General features: G+C 38.3%; 1 protein-coding gene across 6 annotated transcripts in view; it reads left to right on the top strand.

Annotated features, from left to right (window-relative positions):
- PTPRM (protein tyrosine phosphatase receptor type M) overlaps nt 1–25,582 on the top strand; it is a 773,521-nt gene that overhangs the window by 600,966 nt on the left and 146,973 nt on the right. For all 6 annotated transcript variants that reach the window (XM_077900010.1, XM_077900009.1, XM_077900008.1 and 3 more), the window contains one exon: nt 22,294–22,445. In XM_077900010.1, the coding sequence (XP_077756136.1) occupies nt 22,294–22,445 (152 nt within the window). The remainder of the gene's footprint in view (nt 1–22,293; nt 22,446–25,582) is intronic.

The following is a 25,582-nucleotide window of genomic DNA, read 5'->3' as shown; positions in this document are numbered from 1 at the left end:
TTTTTTTTTTTTTTCTTACCAAGAAGTAGCAGAGATTTTCATTTTGAATATGCTATCAATATTCATCAGGAGTTTTCAGCTAAGATGGGATGCTTGGGAAAATAACCAATTTTTCTCTGGAAAAAATCGACCAGGAGGGCCCTTGCCTACCCCCTGGGAGATTGGAAATGGATGTGCTTCATTCTAGAGCCATGTTGTTTATGGAAACAGCTTTGTGTGGAATGTTTGACTCTCAGGCCATTTGGAAACCTTCTTCCTTGGCAATATATGTATCTTTTTCATTTAATGCTTTGGCAAGGTTAATAATATTTACACATACTTTTCTCCATGTTGTGAGATGTTAGTATAAGTTGGGACATGCTGGCTTGTCGTTTTCTAAAGTGAATCAGTTTATCTTTGGTTTAGCCTGAAATTGCACCAGAGAGTACGCTTCCTCCCGGGATCTGAATGCAAAATAACTGAAGCAGATTGAAGTTGGCAGTGACTAATGAAGTCTCGAGCAGAAGTCGGCAAGCCAGTGGGTTTCTGCGTATCAGGCAGGAGGAGCGGGAGCAGCCGAGCCTCTCTGAGATGAAGGCATTTCTTCCTTTCCCTCTGAGCCCAGCTATGATCGGGGAGGGGGCTTCAATATTCCTCCTACATTCTTTCTAAAGACATCAAATTCATAGTATACAAATTTGTTACATTACTGATAATCCCCAGCTAGCTTCCTTGTTTAATGAGCCATTTTAGCTGCCTGAAGGTATCCTACATACAATAATTTTAATCAGTCACATAAAATTTATGAAGCTGAGATTCCAGTGAAAATTAGCATGAATTAGAATAGTGTTTCTCTGAGAACTCCTTCAGCAAGCTGGCCACCTCGTCCCACCTTGGGTGTTCTGGAAAGGGCTTTGTGTCTGTAATGGACATCATAGTGACTCCCTTGCTCAGTTTGTCTCAATGTATTGCACAATGTATTGTGGCTTTGTTGTTTGGTTCTATGTGTGCTCAGTATCCACCTCTGCTTCCGTGTATCTCTTACACATCCACACCTTTACTTTAGAAAATATTAGAGTAGTTTCTCTGTTTCTCTCTTGAAATGTTTTATTTTTGCAGCTATTTTCTTACAGCTATAAAATCGTTCTAGGAATCCGTGGTATCACCTTGCATTTACTAGCTTACACATACACAATTTGCTTGGTGCATTTAGAAATATGTTTTGAAAGAAATTGGCGTGCTCCCTCCCTTCGGTTCATCTCTCACAGTCCATGCCCACACGGAGAGCAGCAAGATTTGTGTTTTCCAGCTCATTAAACTGACAGCAGAAATTAGTTTGTGGTATTAAAAACTAAAAAGTTAAATTACAGCTACACGTGTCCTTTATGCAATGGGGCGTGTGGAAGATGTTTGATTTTAATGTTTGCTATAATGGAGAATTTAAATTACAATGTTTGTCAAATCTCTAATCTTTGTTACAGAGTGGAATATTAATTACGCTTTTAACTATGAGAGGTAAATAAAATGAGCATCCACTGCACGCCCAGGGGTAAATTGCAGATTACCGACAACGTGACATAATGCTCTAAATGTCAGTTTTGTCAAACAAATTTAGAGGAACAGTTAAACTATTAGCTTCCTGTTGTTCCAGGGCTTTTCTTGCAGCCAGCGACTGTTTTGAGCAGCAGGGACACTGTGCCTTATGGAAGACTAAGGGAGTTAAATTGAATAAGCAAGATGAATGAGGAGACAGCAGCACAGACGCACTCAATTAGTTCATAACTGTCTATTAAACTTCTCTAGGTGGTTTCGAATAAACAGCAGATAAACTGCTGCACTTTTGTGGGGGACATGGGGAGATGTGGCAAAGGGGCAGTGCGGTGCTCCACGAAAATAACAATTTTCTGGTTCTCATTTTCTTCTGTCTTCCACGTTTCACCATTTTGAATGTGAAGCTTCGGGAATGGCTGTCAGGGCCTTGTCCCAGTATAAAGGAAAAGCCCTAAGGAGCAGAACAGGAGCACCTGTTCTGGACCCACCCTGGTCCTTCTCTTGGCGGTTCTCATGTGGAACAGTGGCATGATTATTGTTCTCCAAAGAATATGCAGAACTCCAGCCCCATGAATCTGTCCTTGGGAAAAGAGAAATGACAATCAGCCCTTCGAATTCAAGAAGGAAAAAACTCTCCATAAAGTATCAAAGTCAGGAGTTCCTTCACCATGCTGAGAGTGCACAAGGGCTGCTGAGCTCTGGGCCTCCTTGCCTCATCAAGGCAATGTGGATCCTCACAGGATGTTTGAACTCAGCCTTGCTTCCAGTGAAGGCATTATTTCTCATTTCAGTTTGTAGACACTCCTGGTCTTTAGTTGCTCAGCTTGTACAGCTTTGCAGAAGCATTACATGGTACAATCATTAGATTGCTATGAAGAAGAACTGTGAAACTTAATATGAAATTATTAAAGACAGTGTGGATTAAAGGGGAAGAGGGAGGGGAAAACAAGACCAAGAAAATGTGGAAACTGTGAATAATGAATTCAGGAGCTTTAAAGTGTTTCTACTGTTTCTGAACTTATGTCCTTCAACTATGCATACCAACTTGCTTTTTTGGGCATGCAGACATTACATAATGCCAGCCATTTATCAGAATCCTTTTATATAGCGCAGGGCAGTCAAAAAATACTCCTGCTTTTCATTATACACGCATCCAGACACTCATACATGCACACATGCACACAAAGAGATCCATTTTTCATTTTCTCTTTTGAAAAAGCTAAGAAATTTACACTGGAAGCTCCCATTGGCCAGGTTGGGCATTTCCCATGGAGACCTGTCCCATTAAAAGTAACGGTCAAGAGAGAATTAGGGGGACTAAAACAGCATGTAGTAGATGGGTTCGCTAAATCCATATCATTTTTTATTAGGACAGCTGTAGTTTCTCCTGAATAAGACTCATTTGGGGGAAAAAGTCAAGACTTAATCTAGCCTGTAGATACCTGTTTTGATACCTGTGACCGTAATTACTGGTTCACCATATAGTAGGAGTGTTTTCTTTGATCATCCCTGAGTTACCTATCCAAAGATCATTAATGCTTTTAATACCTAATTTTACTTTGTACTAAATGTAAGCACTTAGGTACTGATGGATGTTATTAAGCACTACATCACCTTTATAGTCATTCACAAGAACCATCAAACTGAGGGCAATTTACTCATCAAATACTTCCCCAAACCCTTAGGATAGTAGATCCCAATGAACAAAGTAAGAATAATCAGATGAAGTAATAATCAGGTGATTACCTTGGAGAATTGAGGCATTTTGCTTACCTTGACCTTGAACTCTTTCTTTTTTTTGTATTTCTTTTCTCCCTTTAGCCACTGCTGTTTTGAGATGATATTTATTCTGCAAACTGCTATCAGGAGAATTTGCCATGGCAGAGTGGGAAAGGAACGGACAGGAAGGAAAGCACTATCCAAATGATAATCCAGAGTATATTCCCTCATTTTCCTGTGTGCCTTGATACTTGTTGGAGGCTGTATTATGACACGTTTTGTTGGTTGCTGCTTTGGCTTTTTCCACATGCCCATCTATTCTAGCAGCTGCATGTTTCTCTGAAGCAAAGACTCTCATCTTTACTCTGTCTCCTAAGAGGTTGGCACCTTTCTAGGCTAACAGAGGGTGTTTATAAAATGCTGAATGAATTAATGCTGGGAAAGAGTGAAAGACATCTCTTGTGGATAGCCAGATATCCACGAAGAAACAGTAGTATTACATAAACAGTATTCAGCTGTTAGAAAAGGGTTTGGTCTCATTTTTCCCTCCTATTCATTGAGTCCTTAGCAAATAAGTAAGGGTGTTTTACAGGTATTCTCATTTAACCCTCTTGATCACCCTACAATGTGGCTGGTATCCTCTCCCTCTCCCTATTATATATGGGGAAACCAAGACAAAGTTTCTGTGTCTTTCACATGGAAAGTCAGAACTAATCAAGTATGTATAGGAGGAGGGGGGCTGTCCTCTGGTTGCTGCTCTTTGCTCAGTGAAATAAGAAGCATGCATCTGACAGGAAGGCTAGTGGAGGTAGGAGGAGATAAGAGAAAATGAAAGAATTCATTTTCCTAAAACGTAATCCCTATTATATTATTTTCTGCTCCGCATAACTCTTTTTGTCTAAGCATTACATCCCAACTTCTCAGCTTCACCTCCAAAGCCCTCCACAGAGAGACTGCAGGGCTTCACCGTAAGCAGCTCATCCCTTATGTGTTTTCCTGAAAGTTGGTTGACTTTCTATAAATGAGCTCTGAAATTCATATCCATAAAATAGCAATTGTAACAATTAATTATTGTATCTTGTCAGAATGAAATGTTAACAGGGCTTCAGATCATTGGCCTTGAGTTGCTGGATAGAAATTTAACCATTCTTTCCAATGGATAGTTTAGCAAAAGGATTCCAACTCTGTTAATCTTAATATATGGGTCACAGATATTTTTCACATAAATTTTTTAGTTCTAAACGTCATTGGTGGAATGACTTCCTGAGGATTTTCCTTGACTCAGTGAGGAGACCCTTCACAGAAGAACACAGCCTTGCACGGCCACTAAGCAATCCATAATGACATGATTGAAAATGAAATCTCCATGTAATGGGGCCCATCTTTGCTGTATCCTCCACCCCCAGGGAGTCTTAACTATTCAATTTACCCAAGACAACACTTCATACATTTGGGACTTATGTCAAATGTCAATATATGTCTGCTGTCATGCCATTTAATGAAAAGGGGAAAAAATAAAAACAGTTCCTTTAGAAATTAAACAAAGCCACGATTCTCTTCTCTGTATGTATAGTATGTGCAGGAGAAGCTTTCAAATACCTTCTACCCAATGTCTACTCCCCTTTAACTCTTTGATGTGAGTGAAGAGCGACCTAGCACGACAAAGACAGGTCATTAGTTTCAATTAGTTGGGGATGCAGAGGGGGATGGTAGAGTTTTTCTCTTTGCTTCAAAAATCAAAAGGAAATACAGTACCTGCTGGGTATACATCCCCTGGATGTTGCCAGCACTGTTCACCAGACAGCTCCCAGATAAGCAGATGGCTTCTTTAATGATTAAACTCAATTTTTCTAAAATGCTAATTAGTTAGAGAAAGATAATTTGAAAGTCTGTTATACATTTCAGGAAATGTCTTTCATGTCTGTGTTATTTGCTCCTAAGAATCGCACAGCTATCACCTGAGTAGGCTCAGTTTCTCTCTTTGTTTTTAAATTGTGTGACTGCTCGATCACAAGAAAAGGGGAAAAACAGTGGATGAGGAAAAGGAGAACACCCTTTCAGGATGAAATGCTCAAGTAAAAGAAGAGCTATTTTTCTGTCTTCAAAAATCAGGCTTATTGTTACTTTTGGAACCCTGCATTTGGAACAATCTGTCTATTAGCTTCATATGGCATGTGCATCTCAATTCCTATTTCTACAGATTTCCATTAAAGCATGGAGAAACCAAACTGGCTGTATGAAAGTTAGTTCTGACGATGAGCTTGTCAAGCTCAAGGTCTTGGTCAGAATGTATTAGAAACAATAAATCGAGATAAGGGAGACCTGGATATTATTCTGGTCACCTAGCTTTTCATATATGTGATTCCTCATTCAGAACATAGGTTAATATGTTATACCCTACCCTATTTGTTTGCTGAGTGAACCATTCATCCCATAGAATTTCCCACTTGTGAACTTGCTGGTGTATTTGGTAGTGTCATTTAACATGTTCTTTTATTATCTGTAGTTCCTATGAACTGGAGCAAGAACTAGAGGCTTCATTAGATTTGGGTTTCTTGTTTTGGTAAGAATTGTTTGTTCATAGGTGATGCTTTGTAATACATTGCATCAGGAAGTACATAACTCAGATTGATTAGTGGGAGGTGCTTTTGCCAATCTGACCCATCCATTATAAAGTTCCACATCGTCCTGTCACTTAATGGTTTTTTAAGCTGCTGCTGATGATTGCCTAGATCTATTATTTTATTAGAGGTTTCAAAATGGTGACATCCTAATTCTATCATTCTGTCTGTATTTATTAAGTGCCATTCTCTACTTAACTGTTTGCTTACCCTGAAATATAGTTCATATAGGAACTCAAGATAAATGTTTGATTTCTTTATTTTATTTTCCAGTTTCAGAGTGAATTGGTGTCATAGCAGTTGTGTACACTGGCCAACAGTATCACTATGGACTCGAATTTTAACATGTTTGATATTTTTTACTACTTCACAGTAATTTGTGTTTGGAAGTTCAAAGTATCTGACCTTTGGCCAATGGAAGCCCCTTCTTATTGTCTCTTGTGTTCTTTTGAGATTACTCCAGAAATCTTTGAGAATTCCCCTATTTCCTGGCATGACTGGGTGTTCTCAGTGCATTTTATGCATTGTCTTCCCCATGCCTGGAATCAGCCAATTTTTCAAGAAACTCTGGTTTCTTTTAGTAGGAAATGGCATTTAGAGACCACAATCTGGCTGCAAAGGATGATCACTGAATCAAGACAGCTGTTGCTTCTAGATCTACATCAACTCCTTTCACCACCATCTTTAACCCTGTTGTCAGCTTATCTTTCTACCATATCTGACAAGCCAACATCTAATTCATCCCCTTTGTCTTTGTCATTAGGAAGAAAAAGGTTGTCGGCATCTAATAAAATATAGGAGAATATCTTCATGACCTCAGGTAGAGAATGCCTCAAAACTATAATAGATATAATTGATACAATTGAATATATCAAAATTATAAACCTGTGTAAGCCAATAAACACATTTTAAAACAAGCTATAGATTTGAAGAAAATATTTTTAGTATTTATATGTCAATATACTTACTAGAGGCCTAAATATTTTTAAAAATCTGTATTTTTGATAAAGCAACCATCATATAAGTTAATTAGAAACTGTACGTCTGGGTTGAGAAGAATGATTGGTAAATATATGTTTTAGAAAAGCCAAATAAATGGTCAGTCAAATGACCTCAGAAATGCCTGTAGTATTATTTAATAATTTTATAATATTTATAATAAAATCCTAGATGCTGATTAAATGCAGTTATATTATTCTCCTATTGCTGCTATAACAAACCACTACAAGGTTGGTGGCTGAAACAACACAAGTTATTATCTCTCAGTTCTGTAAATTAGAAGCCCAACAGATCTCCTTGGCCTCAAATCAAAGTGTCAGCATGACTGCATTCCCCTCTGGAGACTCTAGGAGAGAATCTCTTTCCTTGTTTTTTTCAACTTCAAGAGACCACTTAATTATTTGGCTTGTGACCCCTTCCTTCAAAGCCAGCCAGAGTGGGTAGAGCTCTTCTCGCACCACATCTCTTTGACCTACTGCTATGTAAGATGTCCTATGATTACATCAGGCCACCTGATGTAGCTAATTAGCAGCCTCAATTTCATCTGCAACCTTAATTCTCTGTTGCCTGTAGCGTAACACACATTCATAGGTTCTGAGATTAGGAAGTGGACATCTTCAAGGGGTCATTCTTCTTAGGGAAAGACATCTGAATCCACACACAGGGGGACATCCCTTTCTGGATGTCCAGAAGCTAGTGCTTCTGGAATAATCTCTTTTCGTTGCTCGGTTCCATGATGGTTGCTAGAGCCCTTAAAGAAACAGCTTACATTTAATTTTCCATAAGTCAACCAGCAGCTATATTTTAAACTTGGAATAGAATGATTTTGTTCAAAGTTTTCGCATGTGTATAAATGAGCTTCTTGGGTAATTAGTTCTGCATATTCGAGGGGTCACCTGGTTTTTGTGATGACGTCACTGCTTAGAGTATAGAACACACAGTTATCTTTTTCCCTGGTCTCTATTTTCCCTATGTGCAGACACCAATGGCATGCTCTGTTTTTGTTAGACAGAGGCATTCCAATTTTTTAGTGAGCTTAACAAACTTCAAGAAGAAACTGGAGGTACTATTCCAATATGATACACATTAAAAATTTCTCTTTCTCACTTGTATTTATAGTCTGATAAAGGATCAACAGTACACCAATTTAGTCTTGCTGCAGAGTGACATTTTTGAAACCATTAAATTTCGAGATAATGTGCACACATGGAATTCAGCAACATAAGCTGGCTATGAGTGGGGACCCACCATCACTAATGTTACTTTATTCCCATTTTGCGCTATTGTGGATTATACCCGTTTCATATTTTCTGTGCTATACTGATTCAGTCCCTCTGGATCCATATTGCCCTGATAGGAGAATAAAACTAAACAAAATATTACTAAGGATGACAGATACTGCATCTATTATTTTTACTGCTGGCTTTTTTTTAGTGTTTAAAAACCTTACACTGGTTTGGGAAATTACCTTAGGTGCTCATAGGAGCTGTGAGTTACTCCCAAGAGGTGGATGTGTTTGTCAGGAGGGTGCTATCCGCAGGTGGATGTTAGAGAACAGAATGCAAGTGTGTGTTGGTCCTTACTGCAGCATGTGTTCAGAGCAATTCAGCTTAAAACACAAGTCAGATGATTACAAAACAGGAGCTCTCACCATCCAGACACGTGAGCCAAATATAGAACAAGGCGGGGCACATGGGGGCCTGAGGAGCTCACAAGGAATTTCTTGGATGGGAAAGAAAACCTAGGGAAGGGACACCAGGGTGGTTCAGTCTGTTAAGCATCTGCCTTCTGCTCAGGTCATGATCCCAGGGTCCTGGGATGGAGCTCCACATCAGACTCCTTGCTGAGCAGGGAGTCTCTTCTCTCTCTCTCTCTCTCTCTCTCTCTCTCTCTCCCCCTCCCCATCATTCATGCTTTCTCTAGCGCGCTCTCTCTCTCTCTCAAATAAATAAATGATACTAGCCCTTTATCTGATACGTCATTTCCAAATAACTTCTCCCATTCTGTAGGTTGTCTTTCAGTTTTGTTGATTGTTTCTTTCTCTGTGCAGAAGCTTTTTATCTTCATTAAGTCCCAATAGTTCATTTTTGCTTTTGTTTCCCTTGCCTTCATGGACATATCTCGTGAGAAGTTGCTGTGGCCAAGTTCAGAAAGGGTGTTGCCTGTGTTCTCCTCTATGATTTTGATGGATTTTTTACTCACATTTAGATCTTTCATCCATTTTGAGTTTATCTTTGTGTATGGTGTAAGAGAATGGTCTAGTTTCATTCTTCTGCACGTGGCTGTCTAATTATCCAGCACAATTTATTGAAGAGACTGACCTTTGTCCAGTGGATAGTCTTTCCTGCTTTGTTGAATATTAGTTGACCATAGAGTTGAGGGAGCATTTCTGGGTTCTCTATTCTGTTCCATTGTTCTATGTGTCTGTTTTTGTGCCAGTATCACACTGTCTTGATGATCTCAGCTTTGTAGTACAGCTTGAAATCTGGCATTATGATGCCCCCAGCTCTGGTTTTCTCTTTCAGTACTCCCCTGGCTATTCGGGGTCTTTTCTGATTCCACACAAATCTTAAGATGATTTGTTCCTACTCAGTGAAGAAAGTCCATGGTATTTTGATAGGGATTTCCCTGAATGTGTAAATTGCCTTGGGTAGCATAGACATTTTCACAATATTAATTCTTCCAATCCATGAGCATGGAATATTTTTCCATCTCTTTGTGTCTTCCTCCATTTCTTTCAGAAGTGTTCTGTAGTTTGTAGGGTATAGATCCTTTACCTCTTTGGTTAGGTTTATTCCTAGGTACCTTATGCTTTTGGGTGCAATTGTAAATGAGGTTGATTCCTTAATTTCTGATTTCTCAGTCACATTATTAGTGTACATAAATGCCACTGATTTCTGGGCATTGATTTTGTATCCTGCCACACTGCTGAATTGCTGTATGAGTTCCACAATCTTGGGGTGGAGTCTTTGGGTTTATTATATAGAGTATCATGTCATCTGCAAAGAGGGAGAGGTTGACTTCTTTGCCAATTTAAATGCCTTTTATTTCTTTTTGTTGTCTGATTGCTGAGGTTAGGACTTCTAATACTATGTTGAATAACGGTGGTGAGAGTGGACATCCCTGTCGTGTTCCTGATCTTAGGGGAAAGGCTCCCAGTGCTTCCCCATTGAGAATGATATTTGCTGTGGGCTTTTCATAGATGGCTTTTAAGATGCTGAGGAATGATCCCTCTATCCCTACAGTCTCAAGAGTTTTGATCAGGAATGGATGCTGTATTTTGTCAAATGCTTTCTCTGCATCTATTGAGAGGATCATAACACAAGTCAGATGATTACAAAACAGGAGCTCTCACCATCCAGACACGTGAGCCAAATATAGAACAGAATATAGAATAGAATTCTATAGAATAGAATTGGTTTTTCTCTTGTTGATGTGATCTATCACATTGATTGTTTTATGAGTGTTGAAAGACCCTTGCATCCCAGGGATAAATCCCACTTGGTCTTGGTGAATATCAGATAAAGGGCTAGTATCCAATATCTATAAAGAACTTATTAAACTCAACAGCAAAGAAACAAACAATCCAATCATGAAATGGGCAAAAGATATGAACATAATTTCACCAAAGAAGACATACACATGGCCAACAAGCATAGGAGAAAATGCTCCACATCACTTGCCATCAGGGAAATACAAATCAAAACCTTGAGATACCACCTCACACCAGTGAGAATGGTGAAAATTAACAAGACAGAAAAGGGATTAAAGAGGAAAGGAGAGAAAATGAGCGGGAAATATCAGTGAGAGTGACAGAACATGAGAGACTCCTAAATCTGGGAAACGAACAAGGGGTAATGGAAAGGGAGGTGGGCGGGAGGATGGGGCGACTGGGTGATGGTCATTGAGGGGGGCACTTGACGGGATGAGCACTGGGTGTTTTGATATATGTTGGCAAACTGTACTCCTATAAAAAATATACCAAAAAAAGACAGAAAACAACAACAACAAAAAATTAAATAAATGAAATCTTAAAACAAAAAAAGAAGAAAGGAAAGAAAGAAGAAAGAGAAGAGAAAGAGAAAGAGAAAGAAAGGAAGAAAAGAAAGAAGAAAGAGAAGAGAAAGAGAAAGAGAAAGAAAGGAAGAAAAGAAAGAAAAGAAAAGAGAAAAGAAAATAAAAGAAAGAAAGAAAAGAAAAGAAAAAAAAGAAAAGAAAAGAAAAAAGAAAAGAAAAAAGACCTAAGGAAATGAGGAAAGTGCCTGAGCAGATACGTAAAAATGAGGGGGCATGATAATATAGTGCATTTCAGGATTGACCCAAAGGCTTTTCCTCCAAGGTTGTTATAGGAATAATGTTAAATTCAAGTCACTTTTTAAAGTTGTGGGTTTTTTTAAATTCCTTTTCACGACTTAGAAAAAGGTAAAACATCTACATCCATGAACTGGCTGTGTGTTTAAAGCCATGAGAAATGGGTCATCTGTAAGCTCTAACCCAGGAATCTTCAAAATTATTGAATATGTATCAGTTTCTCTCTCTCTCTCTCTCTGTCTCTCTCTCTCTAACACACACACACTCACAATTATGTTCATCCTGTATTTTTATGATCAGGAAATTATGATTAATCAGACATTCAAAACATTAGGAACAAGTAGAAGTATTTGTTGAGTGCCTACCACATATGTCAGTCACAGTTCTAGGACAGGGACTATACAGCAAACAGAAGAGGCAAAGCCCTGGCCTCAAGTAGCTCACACTAACATTTGCCAAGAAACATAGGAAAATACCTGTTGGCTGAGTCATAAAAACAGGTTCCCAAACCATATATGGGTAATGCTTTCTAATCAGAAGTTCCTTTGAAATTCAAGGCTGAGAGAAACTTTACTTTTCATCAGTTGAACCTCTCCTCTTCAAAAACTTTAGGTACTCAGTCTCCCTCCAGAAAATAGCAGCCTCTATTCTTAATTTTAATTCCAAAAATAAAAATTGTTGAATATGTAAGGATATTGAAAAATTTGTTTTGTTCCCATATGTTTTAATAACTTAGAAGTCCCTGCCTCTTGTTGCAATAAATAATGTAAGAATTCTGATTTCTTTATTTATTATAACTCATGATAATGGCTCTCATGCCTGTCATACAAAAAGGTCTAGGTCATGATTTTGAAGTGATCTGAGATTGTAATTCATATAAGTTCAACTTATTTTAGAAGGAAGTCCATCTTTTCCAAATATTACATTTTCAACACCTAATTTTGGGAGAGAAAGACTAATTTTTTATTAAATTTGTGTATTAGAACCCTGTTCTTTGAACCGCTTCAACATTCAATACATATGGCTATGTGCATATGCTTGTGTATATGTTTGTGTGTGTGTGTGTACAAAGATCTGGACAGCTACTTGTCTAAGAGATGAACATTGTTTTTTACTTCTCTTGCTGACATATGTTCCTTTGCAGCTGCCCTCACTTGCCAGGGAGGCATTTCTGGTCTTCTTCACCACTAGGTCACCCGAAATAAAGCTGTAAGCCTAAAGTGATGTGTTAGTACAATTCGTTTTCAGTTCCAGGGTAGGAAGATGAGTATGTCAGACAAGTCTTACTTTAGCCACGTTGGCCAAACATCTTATCTCCTCACATAGTCAAAAGGCAAACTCTGAAGAGACCCAACAAAGAGCAAAATCTTGACTTGTCCTAACATGAAACTGTATTCTTTGTGATAAACACATGCCATGTCTACTAGTCAATGTTTACTAGCCAATGAAAACCAGAAGACACCCAGGGAGGCAATGAGTATACTTTACAGTACTATGTCTATTAGGGACAGATTGAGTGCATTTCTCAAATGATGATACAGTTAGCAGTGTTGTTGGAAGAACACTCTTACCTCAGTCAACAACTATAAAGTCCCAGCTGGCAAAGTAAATAGCCTTTATTTTCACCATCCAGACTTAAGCAACAGATAAATTTTGATCAGTGATGCCAATGACACTCTCATGGAGGTGATTTTATGCCGCACAGGTGACCTTGAGCAACTTAATGCCATCATGCCTCAGTTTCCCCCTCCCTAATATAAGAGTAATAATAGTAATTTCCTTACTGGGCTGTGTAAGAACTAAGAGACTTAATGAACATAAAATTCCTAGCTTCTCTAAAGTTCTAATAAGTTTTTATAATTATTGTCTTCAGTATTTTGTTAGTCTTCATACTGCTAGTTCTTTCGAATTGAACTAATTACATTTCAGACCACTATTCTTTTACTCTTAATTTTTTTTTACCTTTATAAACAACATTATCTGGTAATTCTCACAGATCCATCTTTAAGGAGACAGCCCCTTATTCGCTTAGGTTTATTCAGCTGGATCTTAGCAATTTGGTAAAATCTATGCATTCTTTGACTCAGCCAATATCTTTTTCATACCTACTGTGAGAAAAATTAAATACTTCTTCTTGGTTCCAGCCTCTGCCCCAGTCCTTAATTAAGTCAGAGCACACACTTAATTGTAGAAGCCAGGACCAGAAAGCCATTTTTCTCTTCATTCTTATGTCTGTATGCAACTTGAAAATCCTCAAGCTCTGCAATCCCAGTAGACTTTTAAATGACAAATAATTTAAAAAATGAAGACATCTTTTCTCTAGCCAACAATTGATCTTCAAGTGAACAATGACTAAGTCATTTCTCAGTCTCCATCTTTGTTGATATAACCCAACATGGCAGGGTCTGTAATAGGATTGGGAGAGGTAGCACCATGCTATCTAGTAAACCATGTCCTACCACCCTGAGTCACAAAAATCAGAGTGGCTGGGTCCATATTGAGGTTGAGCCTTGGATTCCTTCCGTTTTGAATTTGCTTGGTACCTGTAACAACATACCCTTCCATCCTGGTGATGTGTTCCATCTCACAATTTCCAGTCAGTTTAGTTTCAGAGAGGAAGAGTTATTTCCACTTTGCAGCCATGATGCGCTTGAGTCCTGACTGGCAGCCATTCTGTAGGACATCGCTAAAGAATTCATTCACCACATGCTTTCTCTACCAGTTCTGACTCATACTGTCACATAGTTAATAACTTGCCAAGAAGTTTTCTGCCATTTCTTTCACCCCTATCCCATGGTTTTTTTTCTTATTTTTATGCCAGGAAATGTAAGAGAAATAATGGAATATTTCTGAATGAAGGACCATCCTTTTAATTTGAATTCATCTCACATTTCTCTCCCTCCTAACCTTTATTTTAGGGCTCTAACATTTTTTTCTCCTTCTAATTTTATTCCAGGCATTATTGTAAATTTTTTTTAGAACAGTTTTAGGTACAGCAAAATTGAGCAATAAGTGCAGAGACTTCCCCTATACCTTCTGCCCCATACGCATACTACTTCCTCCACTCTCAACACTTTGCACCTGAGTGGTACACTTGTGACAAATGACAGACCTACATTGTCCTGTCATTATAACTCAAAGTTTACAGATTACATTAGAGTTCACTCTTGGTAGTGTCATGCTGTCGTTTTAAACATGTGTATAATGCCATGTGTCCACTCTAACAGTGTCATATGGAATAGTTTCATTGACCTAAAAATTCTCTGTGCTCTGCTTAGTCATGGATATTCCTCACCAACTCCTGACAAACACTGATCTTCTTATTGACTCCACAGTATTGCCTATTCCAGAATGACAGATAGTTGGAATGAGAGAATATGTGACCTTTTCCTGATTGACATCTTTCACTTAGTAATGTGCATTTGTTTCTTCTGTGTCTTTTCATAGCATGATAGCTCATTTCTTTTTGGTGCTGAATCACATTCCATTGCTGGGATGTGCCACAGTACATATTTGTCCATCTACCTACTGAAAGTCATTTGGTTGCTGCCAAGATTGGGCATTTATAAATAAAGCTGCTATAAACATCTGTGTACAGGTTTTTATGTGGACATAAGTTTTTACCTCTATTGGGTAAATACCAAGAAGTATGATGGCTGGATCATATGCTAACAGGATTTTTAGTTTTGTTAGAAACTGCTAAGCTACCTTCCGAAGTGGTTGTTACCAATTTCCATTCCCACCAGGAACGAATAAGAGTTCCTGTTGCTCCACATCCTCATCAGCATTTGGTGGTGTCAGTGTTCTGGATTTTGGCCATTTGAATAGATTCATAACAATATCTTGTTATTTTAATTTGCAACTCCTTGGTGACAGATGATGTGGAGCATCTTTTCATATGCTTATTTGTGATCTGCAAGTCTTCTTTGGTGAGGCATCTGTTAGGGTCTTTTGCTGATTTTTTAATTTGGTTGTTCTCTTGCCATTGACTTTTAAGAGTTCTTTGTATATTTGGACTTAGATCTTTATTCCTTTCTAATATTTACATCCATGCCAGAGATTTCCCTCTGGAAATTTCCCTCTGTTGCATCCAACAAATTTTGATGAGTTGTGTTTTCATTTTCATGTCATTTAAAATATTTTTAATTTTCTCCTTAGATTTCTTCTTTGACTTATGTGTTAAGAAGAGTGTTCTTTAATTTCTATGCATTGTGGGATTATGCAGCTATCTTCTCTTATTGATTCTTAATTTAGTTCTATTATGGTCTGAGAGCATACATTGCATGATTTCTGTTCTTTTGAATTTATTAAGATGTGTTTTATGACCCAGAACATGTTCTATCTTTGTGAATGTTCTCTGTGAACTTGAAAAGAATGTGTATTCTAATATAATGTCAACTGAAGTATTCAATATCTGTCAGTTATATCAAGTTGATTGATGATGCTATTGAGTTCAACTATGTCCTTACTGATTTTCTGCCTTATGGATCTGTCCATTTCTGATAGAGGGGTGTTGAAGTCTCTGGCTATGATAGTTGATTCATCTATTTCTCTTTGCAGTCTGTCAGTTTTTGCCTCACATGGGTTGACACTCTGTTTTTAGGAACATTAAAGAGAGGGTGTTTTATCATTATTGAATGCCCTTCTTTACTTTCCATAACCTACCTTGCTCTGACATTCCTCAGTCTGAAATTAATGTAGCTTTCCCTGCTTTCTTTTGATTAATATTAATATTGCATATCTTTCTTCACCCCTTTACTTTTAATTTATATGTATCTTCATTTTTAAAGTGGATTTCTTGGGATGCCTGGGTGGCTCAGTGGTTGAGCATCTGCCTTTGGCTCAGGTCGTGGTCCCAGGATCCTGGGATCAAGTCCCACATCAAGCTCCCCGCAGGGAGCCTGCTTCTCCCTCTGTGTCTCTGCCTCTCTCTATGTGTCTCTCATGAAAAAATAAATAAAATCTTTTTTAAAAAATTATTAACATATAAAGTGATTATTGAGATTGTTGAATTATTTTCTACCATACTGTTACTGTTTTCCAGTCATTGCCCTTCTTTTTTGTTTTTCAATTTTTTTCTGTTAGTAGTTTTAAATGAGCATTTTCCATTTTCTTTCCTTTTTTAAGTTTCTTTAGCTCTTTTTAGTGTTACCCTAGAGTTAGCAATATACATTTACAACTAATCCAACTCCACTTTCTTTTATTTAAGATTTTATTTATTTATTTATTTATTTATTTATTTATTTATTTATTTGAGAGAGAGAGCACCAGTAAGGGGAGTGGGGGAGTGGCAGAGAAAGAGAGAGAAGTAGGCTCCCCACTGAGCAGGGAGCCCAACATGGGGCTCAATCCCAGGCCCCTGTTGTCATGACCTGAGATGAAGGCAGATGCTCAATTGACTAAGCCACCCAGACACCCCTCCAACTTCACTTTCACATGACATTATACTTCATCACAGATGGTATAAGTACTTTATAATAATAAAGAATTCCTAATTCCTCCCTCCTATCCTTTGTATAATTAGTATCATCCATTTATCTTATACATAAACTATTGTCAACTATATTGTTGCTATTATTATATTGAACTGTTATTTACTAGATCAATTAAGAATATGAAAAAGATAAGTTTTTATTTTACTATCATTTATTCCTTTTATAATACTCTTCCTTTTTTTATGCTGATCTGAGTTTCTGATCTATATCATTTTCCTTCTTACTGAAGAACTCTGTTTAAAAATTCTTACAAGGCAGGTCTACTAGCAACAGATTCCCTCAATTTTTGTCTGAGATAATCTTTGTTGTTCCTTCCTTTTTAAAAGATAATTTCACAAGGTACAGAATTCTAGGTTTGTTTGTTTTTTTCTCTCTCTCTCAACATTTTAAATATATCACTCTGCTATCTTCTTGCTTGCATGGTTCCTGAGGAGAAATCCTATATAGTTCTTACTCTTGCTTTTGTATAAGTAAGGTGTTTTTCCCTCTATTGGCTTCTCTCAAGATTTTTTTCTCTATCTTTGACTTTTTCCAGTTTGACTAGGTTATCCCTAGGTGTAGATTTGTTGGCATTTATTCTTCTTGGTATACTCTAAGCTACTCAGATCTCTTTTGGTGACATAATTTGGGTGAAATTCTCTATCGCTCTTGCTTCAGATATTGTTTCTATCCCTTTCTTCTTATTCTGGTTTCTCATTACACCATTTGTAGTTGTTCCACAGTTTGGGGATATTCTCTCTTTTTTCAGTCTGTTTTTTTTTTCCTTTGCTTTTCAGTTTTAGAAATTTCTATTGTCACATCTTTCAGCTCAGAGATTTTTTCTTCAGTCATCTCTTCTCTCTGAATGAGCTCATCAAATGCATTGTTCACTTTTATTACAGGTTTTTTGATCTCTAGCATTCCTTTGGATTTTTTTACTTAGAATTCCCATCTCTGCTTCTGCTATCCATCTGTTCTGGCATGTTGTCTATTTTTTCCATTAGAGCCCTTGGCATATTAATCATAGTTATTTTAAATTCCCAGTCTGATAATTCCAAAATCCCTGCCATCTGAGTCTTATTCCAATGCTTGGTCTGTCTCTTCTGTGTTTTTTGCCTTTGAATTTGCCTTGAAATTTTTATTGACATCCAGACTTGGTGTACTGAATAAAAGGAACTGCTATAAATAGTCCTTTAGTAATGTGATAGTAAGTACTGGGGGAGGAAAGGCATTCTACAGATCTGTGATTAGGTTGTAGTCTTCTAATAAATTTGTGCCCTTGGGCTGTGACCTTCACCATGCTTCTCAGTAACTAGCCAAACCACTAAGTGAGACAGGATAGCTAGAGGAAGCTGGAGTTGGGTATTTCTCTTCCCCTAGACTGAGTTAGGCTTTGATAAAACCCTAGCAGGTTAGGCTATAGTGATACTTCCTCTTGAGGGTGAGCCCTTACAAGAAGCATGGAAATGGGGGCAACTGGGTGGCTTAGTGGTTAAGCATCTGCCTTCAACTCATGTCATGATCCCAGGGTCCTGGGATCTAGCCTTGCATCTGGCTCCCCTCTCAAGAGGGAGTCCGCTTCTCCCTCTCCCTCAGCAACTCCCCCTGCTTGTGTGCTCACTTTCTCTATTTCTCTCTCAAATAAATAAATAAATATTTATTTTAAAAAAAAAAGCATAGAAATGCTCTGTTCTGGGTATATTTCAAAATGGCTGACTTTTGCCTCCTTCTACTAGAAGCTGAAGGGTTTTGTATTTTTTTCCTCCAATCTTTACTTTGAGGACCTGATAGGGCTCTTGGGAATAAAACTCACAAAAGGATGGGGAATCCCCCAAAGACTTGATGCCCTCTAGAGTTTTTAAGTCTCAGACTTGTCTACCTGAGCCTCCAGAAACTCTGTAGGAACCTACTGAGTAGGTTTTCCTACTCTGGAGCTGGTTCTCACAGAGCTTTCTGCTCATGGACTTCTGCTCTGGTGGATCATGATTCCTTATATCACCTGTTTGTCTCTGGGGTCTTTATTAAGTCTTTATTAGGACTAGCAGCAGCTAGTCTTGTGACCTCAATTATCTGGCAAAGCTAAGAAGAGTTTCCAGGTTTCAATTTGTTCATCTCTTTACTTGTTAGAACAGAGTGATGACTTCCAAGCTCTTTACATGTTGGACTGTAAACCAGAAGTCTTCTAATTTTTATGATCCGTTTTTAGATATTGGTAAGAATTTATCATCATCATCATCATCATCATCATCATCATTATTAAGGGTCTTTGAGGTTCATGCAGTCCAAATTTGGAGACTGGAAATTGAAATACATTAGGCAAACAATTTGTTAAAAATCAAATTGGAACATAAATTTCCTTGTATCTTTAGATAAGATTGCAAAGAGAATTCCGTTCACTTTAGGGGTTTCCCTGCACAAAACACTTTATTTCATTATGTTCACAAAATTTTTCTCACAGTTTTAAAAGTTTTCATTAAAAAAATACAAATCTGAAACACAAAGCTTAAAAGAGCAATAGAAAAAAGAGAAAGTGAAAATTTCCATTTATCCACAGTCATTCCCAAGCCTCAGTTCTAAATCCAGCATCCCTCAGCCCTCTGTAATTATGGGCTACCACATTTAGCTGTGTATAAGAACAAATGACAACCCCACAATGACTCAAAACCTCCATAACCAAGCCAGCTACTTGTGATAAGCAGCTTGTAGAAAAACTCTCCTTAATAATATTGTGGTATGATAATGATTAATTCGGTTAACAAGCATATTGAATACCATCTCTTTGTGTAAATGGCTAGGTGCTAGTAAATTAATCTTACTTTTTCAAAGCATAATTCTCAGTTACGAGAAGGTAGAGTATTCATATAATTTGGTGGTAATTGTAACTTGTAAGGAAACATAATGTAATGAGATACTTTACTGGAAATAACACATTGTTCTAGAATGAATGTCTTTGAGGTCAAGAGATCTGAGAGTGCCATCTCAGCTCTACCATATGGACACATCACCTTTTTTCTCTGAGGCCCATTTCCCTTATCTGTAAATTAGGAAGTAGGAAGGGCTTTTACAAGATTACTAGGACTAAGTGAGATAATACTTGTAGAGTACTGTCACTCACTATCTGTTGCACACTCCATGTTAGTTTCCACTCACATCCCAATACTAATTAAGTACCTAAGTGCTATTATATTAATGAAGAGCAGAAGTACCATAAACATGCTGTTTGGGGACCACTTAGCGTGTTAATAGTTTGAATTTGCATTATTTAACAACACTTAAAAATTAAAGAAGTCCACATAAAATCGGATTTCTATTTTTTCCTGAAATTTACAGTGTCTGTGACCTCCAATGGGGGATCCATCTGCTGGAACTTTAGAACATGGTAAGCCAGGTTTTGAAGAAGGTTCATGAACAGAGTATGTGCTTAATATAAACTTAAAGCTATAGGTCTCTGCCAGGACCTCTGATTTGAGCAGGCTATCTTGGGTCCTTAATGGGCTTCTTTGGGGGCAAAAATGAAGTGTATAGTTTGACATCACTGAACTTCACCCAGATGGAGGATTAGAAAGGAGATAGAGCTTTTCCAGGAGATTAGATTTTATTGGTGCACACATTCCCCTATCCCCCACCACCTCCCACCACCAACACTAGCAGCACATTCACTGTCCTCTCTAACCTGTAAGGATCGGATTAGAACACAAGCAAGAAAAGACTAACGAGAGAAGTCTGGTGAACTTAACGATGCCCTTGTTCATAGGCAGAACAAAAGAGAATGTGGAGGCAGACATCTGCATAAATCAGTCCAAAGCAAATCAAAGAAATTCCAGCAGAAAGGGGACTTTTTGCCTGAATTGTGGAGCTAATTATCTCAGCCCTCCACTTCAGTGTTCCTGGAGAGACCTGGCTTAAAAATGTTTTCCCAATGAGCTGGCGGGTTCAGAAGTGGAGAGAAAATGTGTTATTGTAGCCACAGCTGAGAGGCCTGAGCCCGGTTGCTGCCTCTGTCCAGAACACCTGTTGAGAACATCCAAGCTCAGACCAGCATGGCTGGCTGGAAAAAAAAAAGCAAAGCTGAAAGGTGGTTTCAAGAAGACCATCGTGGTCCACGGTCCGCATGCTGGCAAGAGAAGAATGCCAGCTCTCCAAGAAGCTACTCTGGGTTGCTTCTTCAAATCTTTACAACGTTAACACTGTCATAGAAGTTAGAGATGATTTTCACTTTTCTGTTTAAAATGTATCTTTTTTAAAAAAACTTTTAGTAATAAAAAGGGCAACTTATTAATGAAACCCTTCTGCCTTCGAAGTATGAAATTAAAAGATTATTATAACTACAGGCAAGAAAGCATTTGGATTATGTGGCATTTGGAAATGACAATAAAGATTATCCATATGGTCTAATGTTGTCAATGTCTTACATTGCATTAGCAATCACCTAATATGGGCGTGATTTTGATTATGTGGCTCATTTTAAATTCTGTTGTGTCCTAGGTCAATCAGAGTCAAGATGATTTACTAGAAATGGCTGCCGTAGTCTTTTGTAAATGCCACCAGTGCTTTGCCAGAATTAGAATGTTTTAGGACGTAATATTTTTGGCATTATGGTGCAATAGTCTTAAACCTCACTGTATAGGTTTTCCTTAAGTGTCTCTCATTTTATTCTTGGCTGTCCCAGGTACATAAAACAACCTCCGGTAGTAAGAGCTAAAAAAAAAAAAAAAAAAATTGCTTTATCTTTTTATTTGTATAGCAGGTATATTATGTTTTTAGGACTTTGTCCAGGTATTTATAACTTAAGATTTTGAGTTCTTTGTGGTCAGAGAGCAAGATTCAGAGGCAAGAGTTAAACTGTGTCTCCAAAAGAATTGGAAATCTACCTTCCTTGGCCTTTTTGCATTCTTTTCAATGGAGGGAGGAGATATGGGGACTTACTCCTCTGCTAAACTCTCCAAGGGAAGCCAACAACTTGAAATTTCTTTACCTTCTGCTCTGCTGACCAGCCTAGGTGAGGAAGTCCTCTGGGGTCATGTGGCATTAAGTCATGTCACAGCTCCCTGAGAAGTCAGGATATACCGTCCTGTGCACCTGAGGCCTGAGCCCCTTTGCCCTGGGTAGGCTGTCTGTCACGGCCAGCTCCCTTCCTGCACATCTTCCATTGATCCTACTTTCTTCACTTCTTGCCTACTTTTGTTTTTTTTAGTTCTACAGTATGCCATGGAGATGCATCCTTGGATTATTCAGTTTTTGTTTGGCAGATATTTACCAGGGGAATCCACTCTTTGCCACTGGTTGTAGAAAATAATTTAGTGAAATTTAGAAGCTTATCAATAAAAAGATTGTGATTGCCTTGGTCTAGGGCCATTGGTCATTTTAATCTGGCATATAGTAGGAGAAACAGAAAGTCTTATTTTAGGCTGTACATTCCTAATATCTCCATGGGTTTTTTGAGGATGGGCAGTGGATGCTTTTCATCTGTGGCTCTGCAGCTGGCAGAGGACCTGACCTTGAGAAGGCATCATAAATAGATGTTATGGATGAATAGGAGTAATTCAGTAGAAATCATTCTTAATCATGACCCAGTACATGTGTCGAGGCCTCACTTACCATGTTCATGCATGTCTATATAATGAACTCTTTGTCCTAAGGAAACTAGCCAAGAAGCGGAAGGAGACGATGAGCAGCACGCGTCAGGAGATGACCGTGATGGTGAACTCAATGGACAAGAGCTATGCCGAGCAAGGCACCAACTGCGACGAGGCATTCTCGTTCATGGACACGCACAATCTGAATGGGAGATGTAAGTGCATGCATTTCTTAGCTTCTCATACATTTCTCTGGTTTTCCAGAATGCTGGATAGTTCTGGGGGATTGAAAAACAGAAACCTCCTGAAGAATTCTTAGGCCCTGGTGGTTTCTCCATCCCCTTCAGCAATTCTGAAAACTTCTCTGGGTACCTTGAGTTGCTTAGGAGAGGATGATATGCCTGAGATGATAGGGCCAGCCGAGGAGCACTGGGGAAGCCACAAGTAAGTTTCTGTGAAGCCTTAGCATTGCCATGAAGGCTTTTCTCTTCTTAAAGACGAAGGCACCTGCTTCGCATCATCCTTTTTGCTGTTGAGATCCTGTTTATGAGCTAGCCAGGTGTGGAACTACACAGGGAAGCCTGTTAGAAAACAGCTTGCTAAATGACAGGAACAAGTTAATTGTTTATTTGTTTAGCTCACAGGTTCTGCCTCTATTATAGGGCTATTAGTGGCAATTAATAAGTTAAACTGTATTTCCGCTTCACACGCCTCACATCTCACACCAGGTTTGTAAACCAAACTCCAGCTAATGCCTTCCCATATTGCCACCTGTGCTCCAGGTACCAGGCATTATTTTAAAAAGCTAACAGTTTGATTTAAAATATGAAGAACAAGACAAGCAGTTCTTGTGTCCCTGGTGATCTTCTCAGAGACCAGAAGTAAATCCATGTGGGTGCCTGATTCTGTGGTTCGTGGCCACGGTGGGCTCAAGGGCAGAGGTTTCTTTACTTTGTGAAATCCATGCCCACAGACTTCCACTGACCCTAGTCTCATACTTAACATGTTGGACAGCAGGAGGATGGAACAAAAGTGCAGCCATCACCATCATTAATAAAAATGCAGAAAGTCTGGAACCGTGACCAAGTAGCCCAGAAATCGGGTTTCAGGGGTTGGGGGAGAGGGCTGATACCAGCTTGGACAGTGTGTGCTGTGTCCTGACCACCAGCTCGGCCTATTCTTTTACTGCAGCCCCAGGCACCCCATCTGCCCATCCTCTCTCTGGTCTCTACATGGTCAGTGTCCCCCTCTCCCTCATACTTTGCCCTTCTCCTGCATTCATCCAGGCTCCAGAGAGTTTCTGCTTTCTATTTTTGGTGGCTACAGATGCCCACCTCTTCCTACTTCGAGGCACTACATTCATTCATCTATATGCACAACTGGCCCAATGGAGCAAGAGTTTAGCAAACACTAAACTGTCACCCCAGTGGGAAGGGTGGCTCTCTTCATCCTTGGTCATTGCTCTTTGCCCTTTGGTGGCATTTTCAGTGTAAATGACATAATCTTTGGTACTCTAGTATCCCACAAACTACATCAAATATTATATGTGTATATGTACAATGCATTTAATGGCCAAAATAAAGCAACTTATGATACACTGATGTGGGCTGGAGGTGGGGTGGATAGAAAGAGTCCTGCCTATCACCAACAGGGTTAGAATCTTGGTAGAAGTGGTTACTTCTTTAACATCATCATGGAAGGGGCCACACAGATAGATGTTCTCACTTTCTAGGATAACCCATTAATCTTCCAAATTTCCCATTTCATGGTGAAATTCCTCACACATAAATTTACTAGGAATTACCTCCCCAGAGTAGAAACCTACTTGAGTAGTTTCTAGGCTTTTGAAGTTTGAACAACAGGGAATATTTGCCTCTGGACAGGAAATTCAATTTGGCAGTTACTTCTTAAAGTAACTTCTTAAAAAGTGAGCGTATCTGTGGAAATCCAAAAATGCTCAGGTTGCTGCAGAAACCAGCATCAGCTTCCATGGCTCATCTGCTACGCGTCATTATTTTATGCCTCCCATCAATAAAGCCGATAGAGGAAGCACAGCAGTAGGCGTTCCATTTTCCTCCCCCTCTGTGAGCAGTGAGTAGGTGCCATCCAATCCCCAACCCTCAGGAGTGCCCCTGATGTTAAACTTTATCATAGTTACTTTCTTAGTGCCTTCAAAATAAGAGATGAGCTACTGGGGAAGGAAACATGCAGGAGAGGGGTTCATTAGATCCCTGAGCTTCCAACCCTGAACCTATTACAAGTCTGAGTATGTGTGAGGCCTTTTAGGGTTGGGAGATAAGTATCTTTTAGAAATGAGACAGTGAGAAAAATAAAATTGAAGAATTTAAAAATAAGCATGGACATATTTATGAAAATGGGGAATAATCTGTTCACTAAAGCAAATGGGAGTCATACCATCTTCTTTTAATACATTACACAAAGGAAAGGAGTAGATATGTAGAGAGGGAATGGGTTTAATTTTTATACTAAAGATCAAAGCATTTAAAATATTTTTTAAAGGATGAAAATAAACATAGCTATTTTGTATCTGCTTTGCACCCTCTTACCAATGACATAAATATGTCTGTAGATAATAGACATTATTCTTACTGACCCTAGCATGTTTTATAAGTACTCAGGGTTTTTGTTCTTATTTTCATCAATTGCTCTCTTTTTTCCTGGCCATTGACCATAAACATGCATTATAAATATGATATCTTTCTATTTCGGAAAAATATCATATGAATGACAGGCAGACTGGTTTCTGGTTCTTCATCTGTCATTTATTAATTCTACATTTTAAAAATATAAACAGATGTAAAAAAACACTGTCATAAAGGAACTTCTCCAGGAGAGCTAAAATATATTAATATGTCAGCAGAATAAAGGTAACATACAATAGCCACAGGGATTTGGTACTTCTTCCCATAATAAAATGATGTAATTGGGTATTAGTGTCCTGATCCAGAACTTTAGCATCAAATAAATTGTATAACTGCATCTGAAAGTTAGGATTTAAACTTATGTTTAACCAACTTGAACACTTGAGCACATTTAAATCATTTATCCTTCCCCTTTAATGAAATTAAGGTGATTTTTAAAGCACTAATCAATTAAGATGTTTAAGAGAGTTCACAGACTACTTTTAAAAAAGGAAATACCTACATTCATTGAAATCAGATTAATTGGATGGATTGACTTTCCCTCCCAATAACATGAAGGGAGAAGAGGTCTAGTAGTTAAATCCTGAGTCTATCAGAGGAGTATTTCAAAGAAAAATGAGCATCTTTATAAAGACTGAAAGACTAATAGAACAATATGTAGGCATGAAACTTTCACCTTAAATACAGTG

The sequence above is a fragment of the Canis aureus genome, chromosome 6 (assembly GCF_053574225.1).
Source record: "Canis aureus isolate CA01 chromosome 6, VMU_Caureus_v.1.0, whole genome shotgun sequence".
Classification (NCBI taxonomy): Eukaryota; Metazoa; Chordata; class Mammalia; order Carnivora; family Canidae; genus Canis; species Canis aureus.
This window is presented reverse-complemented; position numbering and strand designations above follow the sequence as displayed.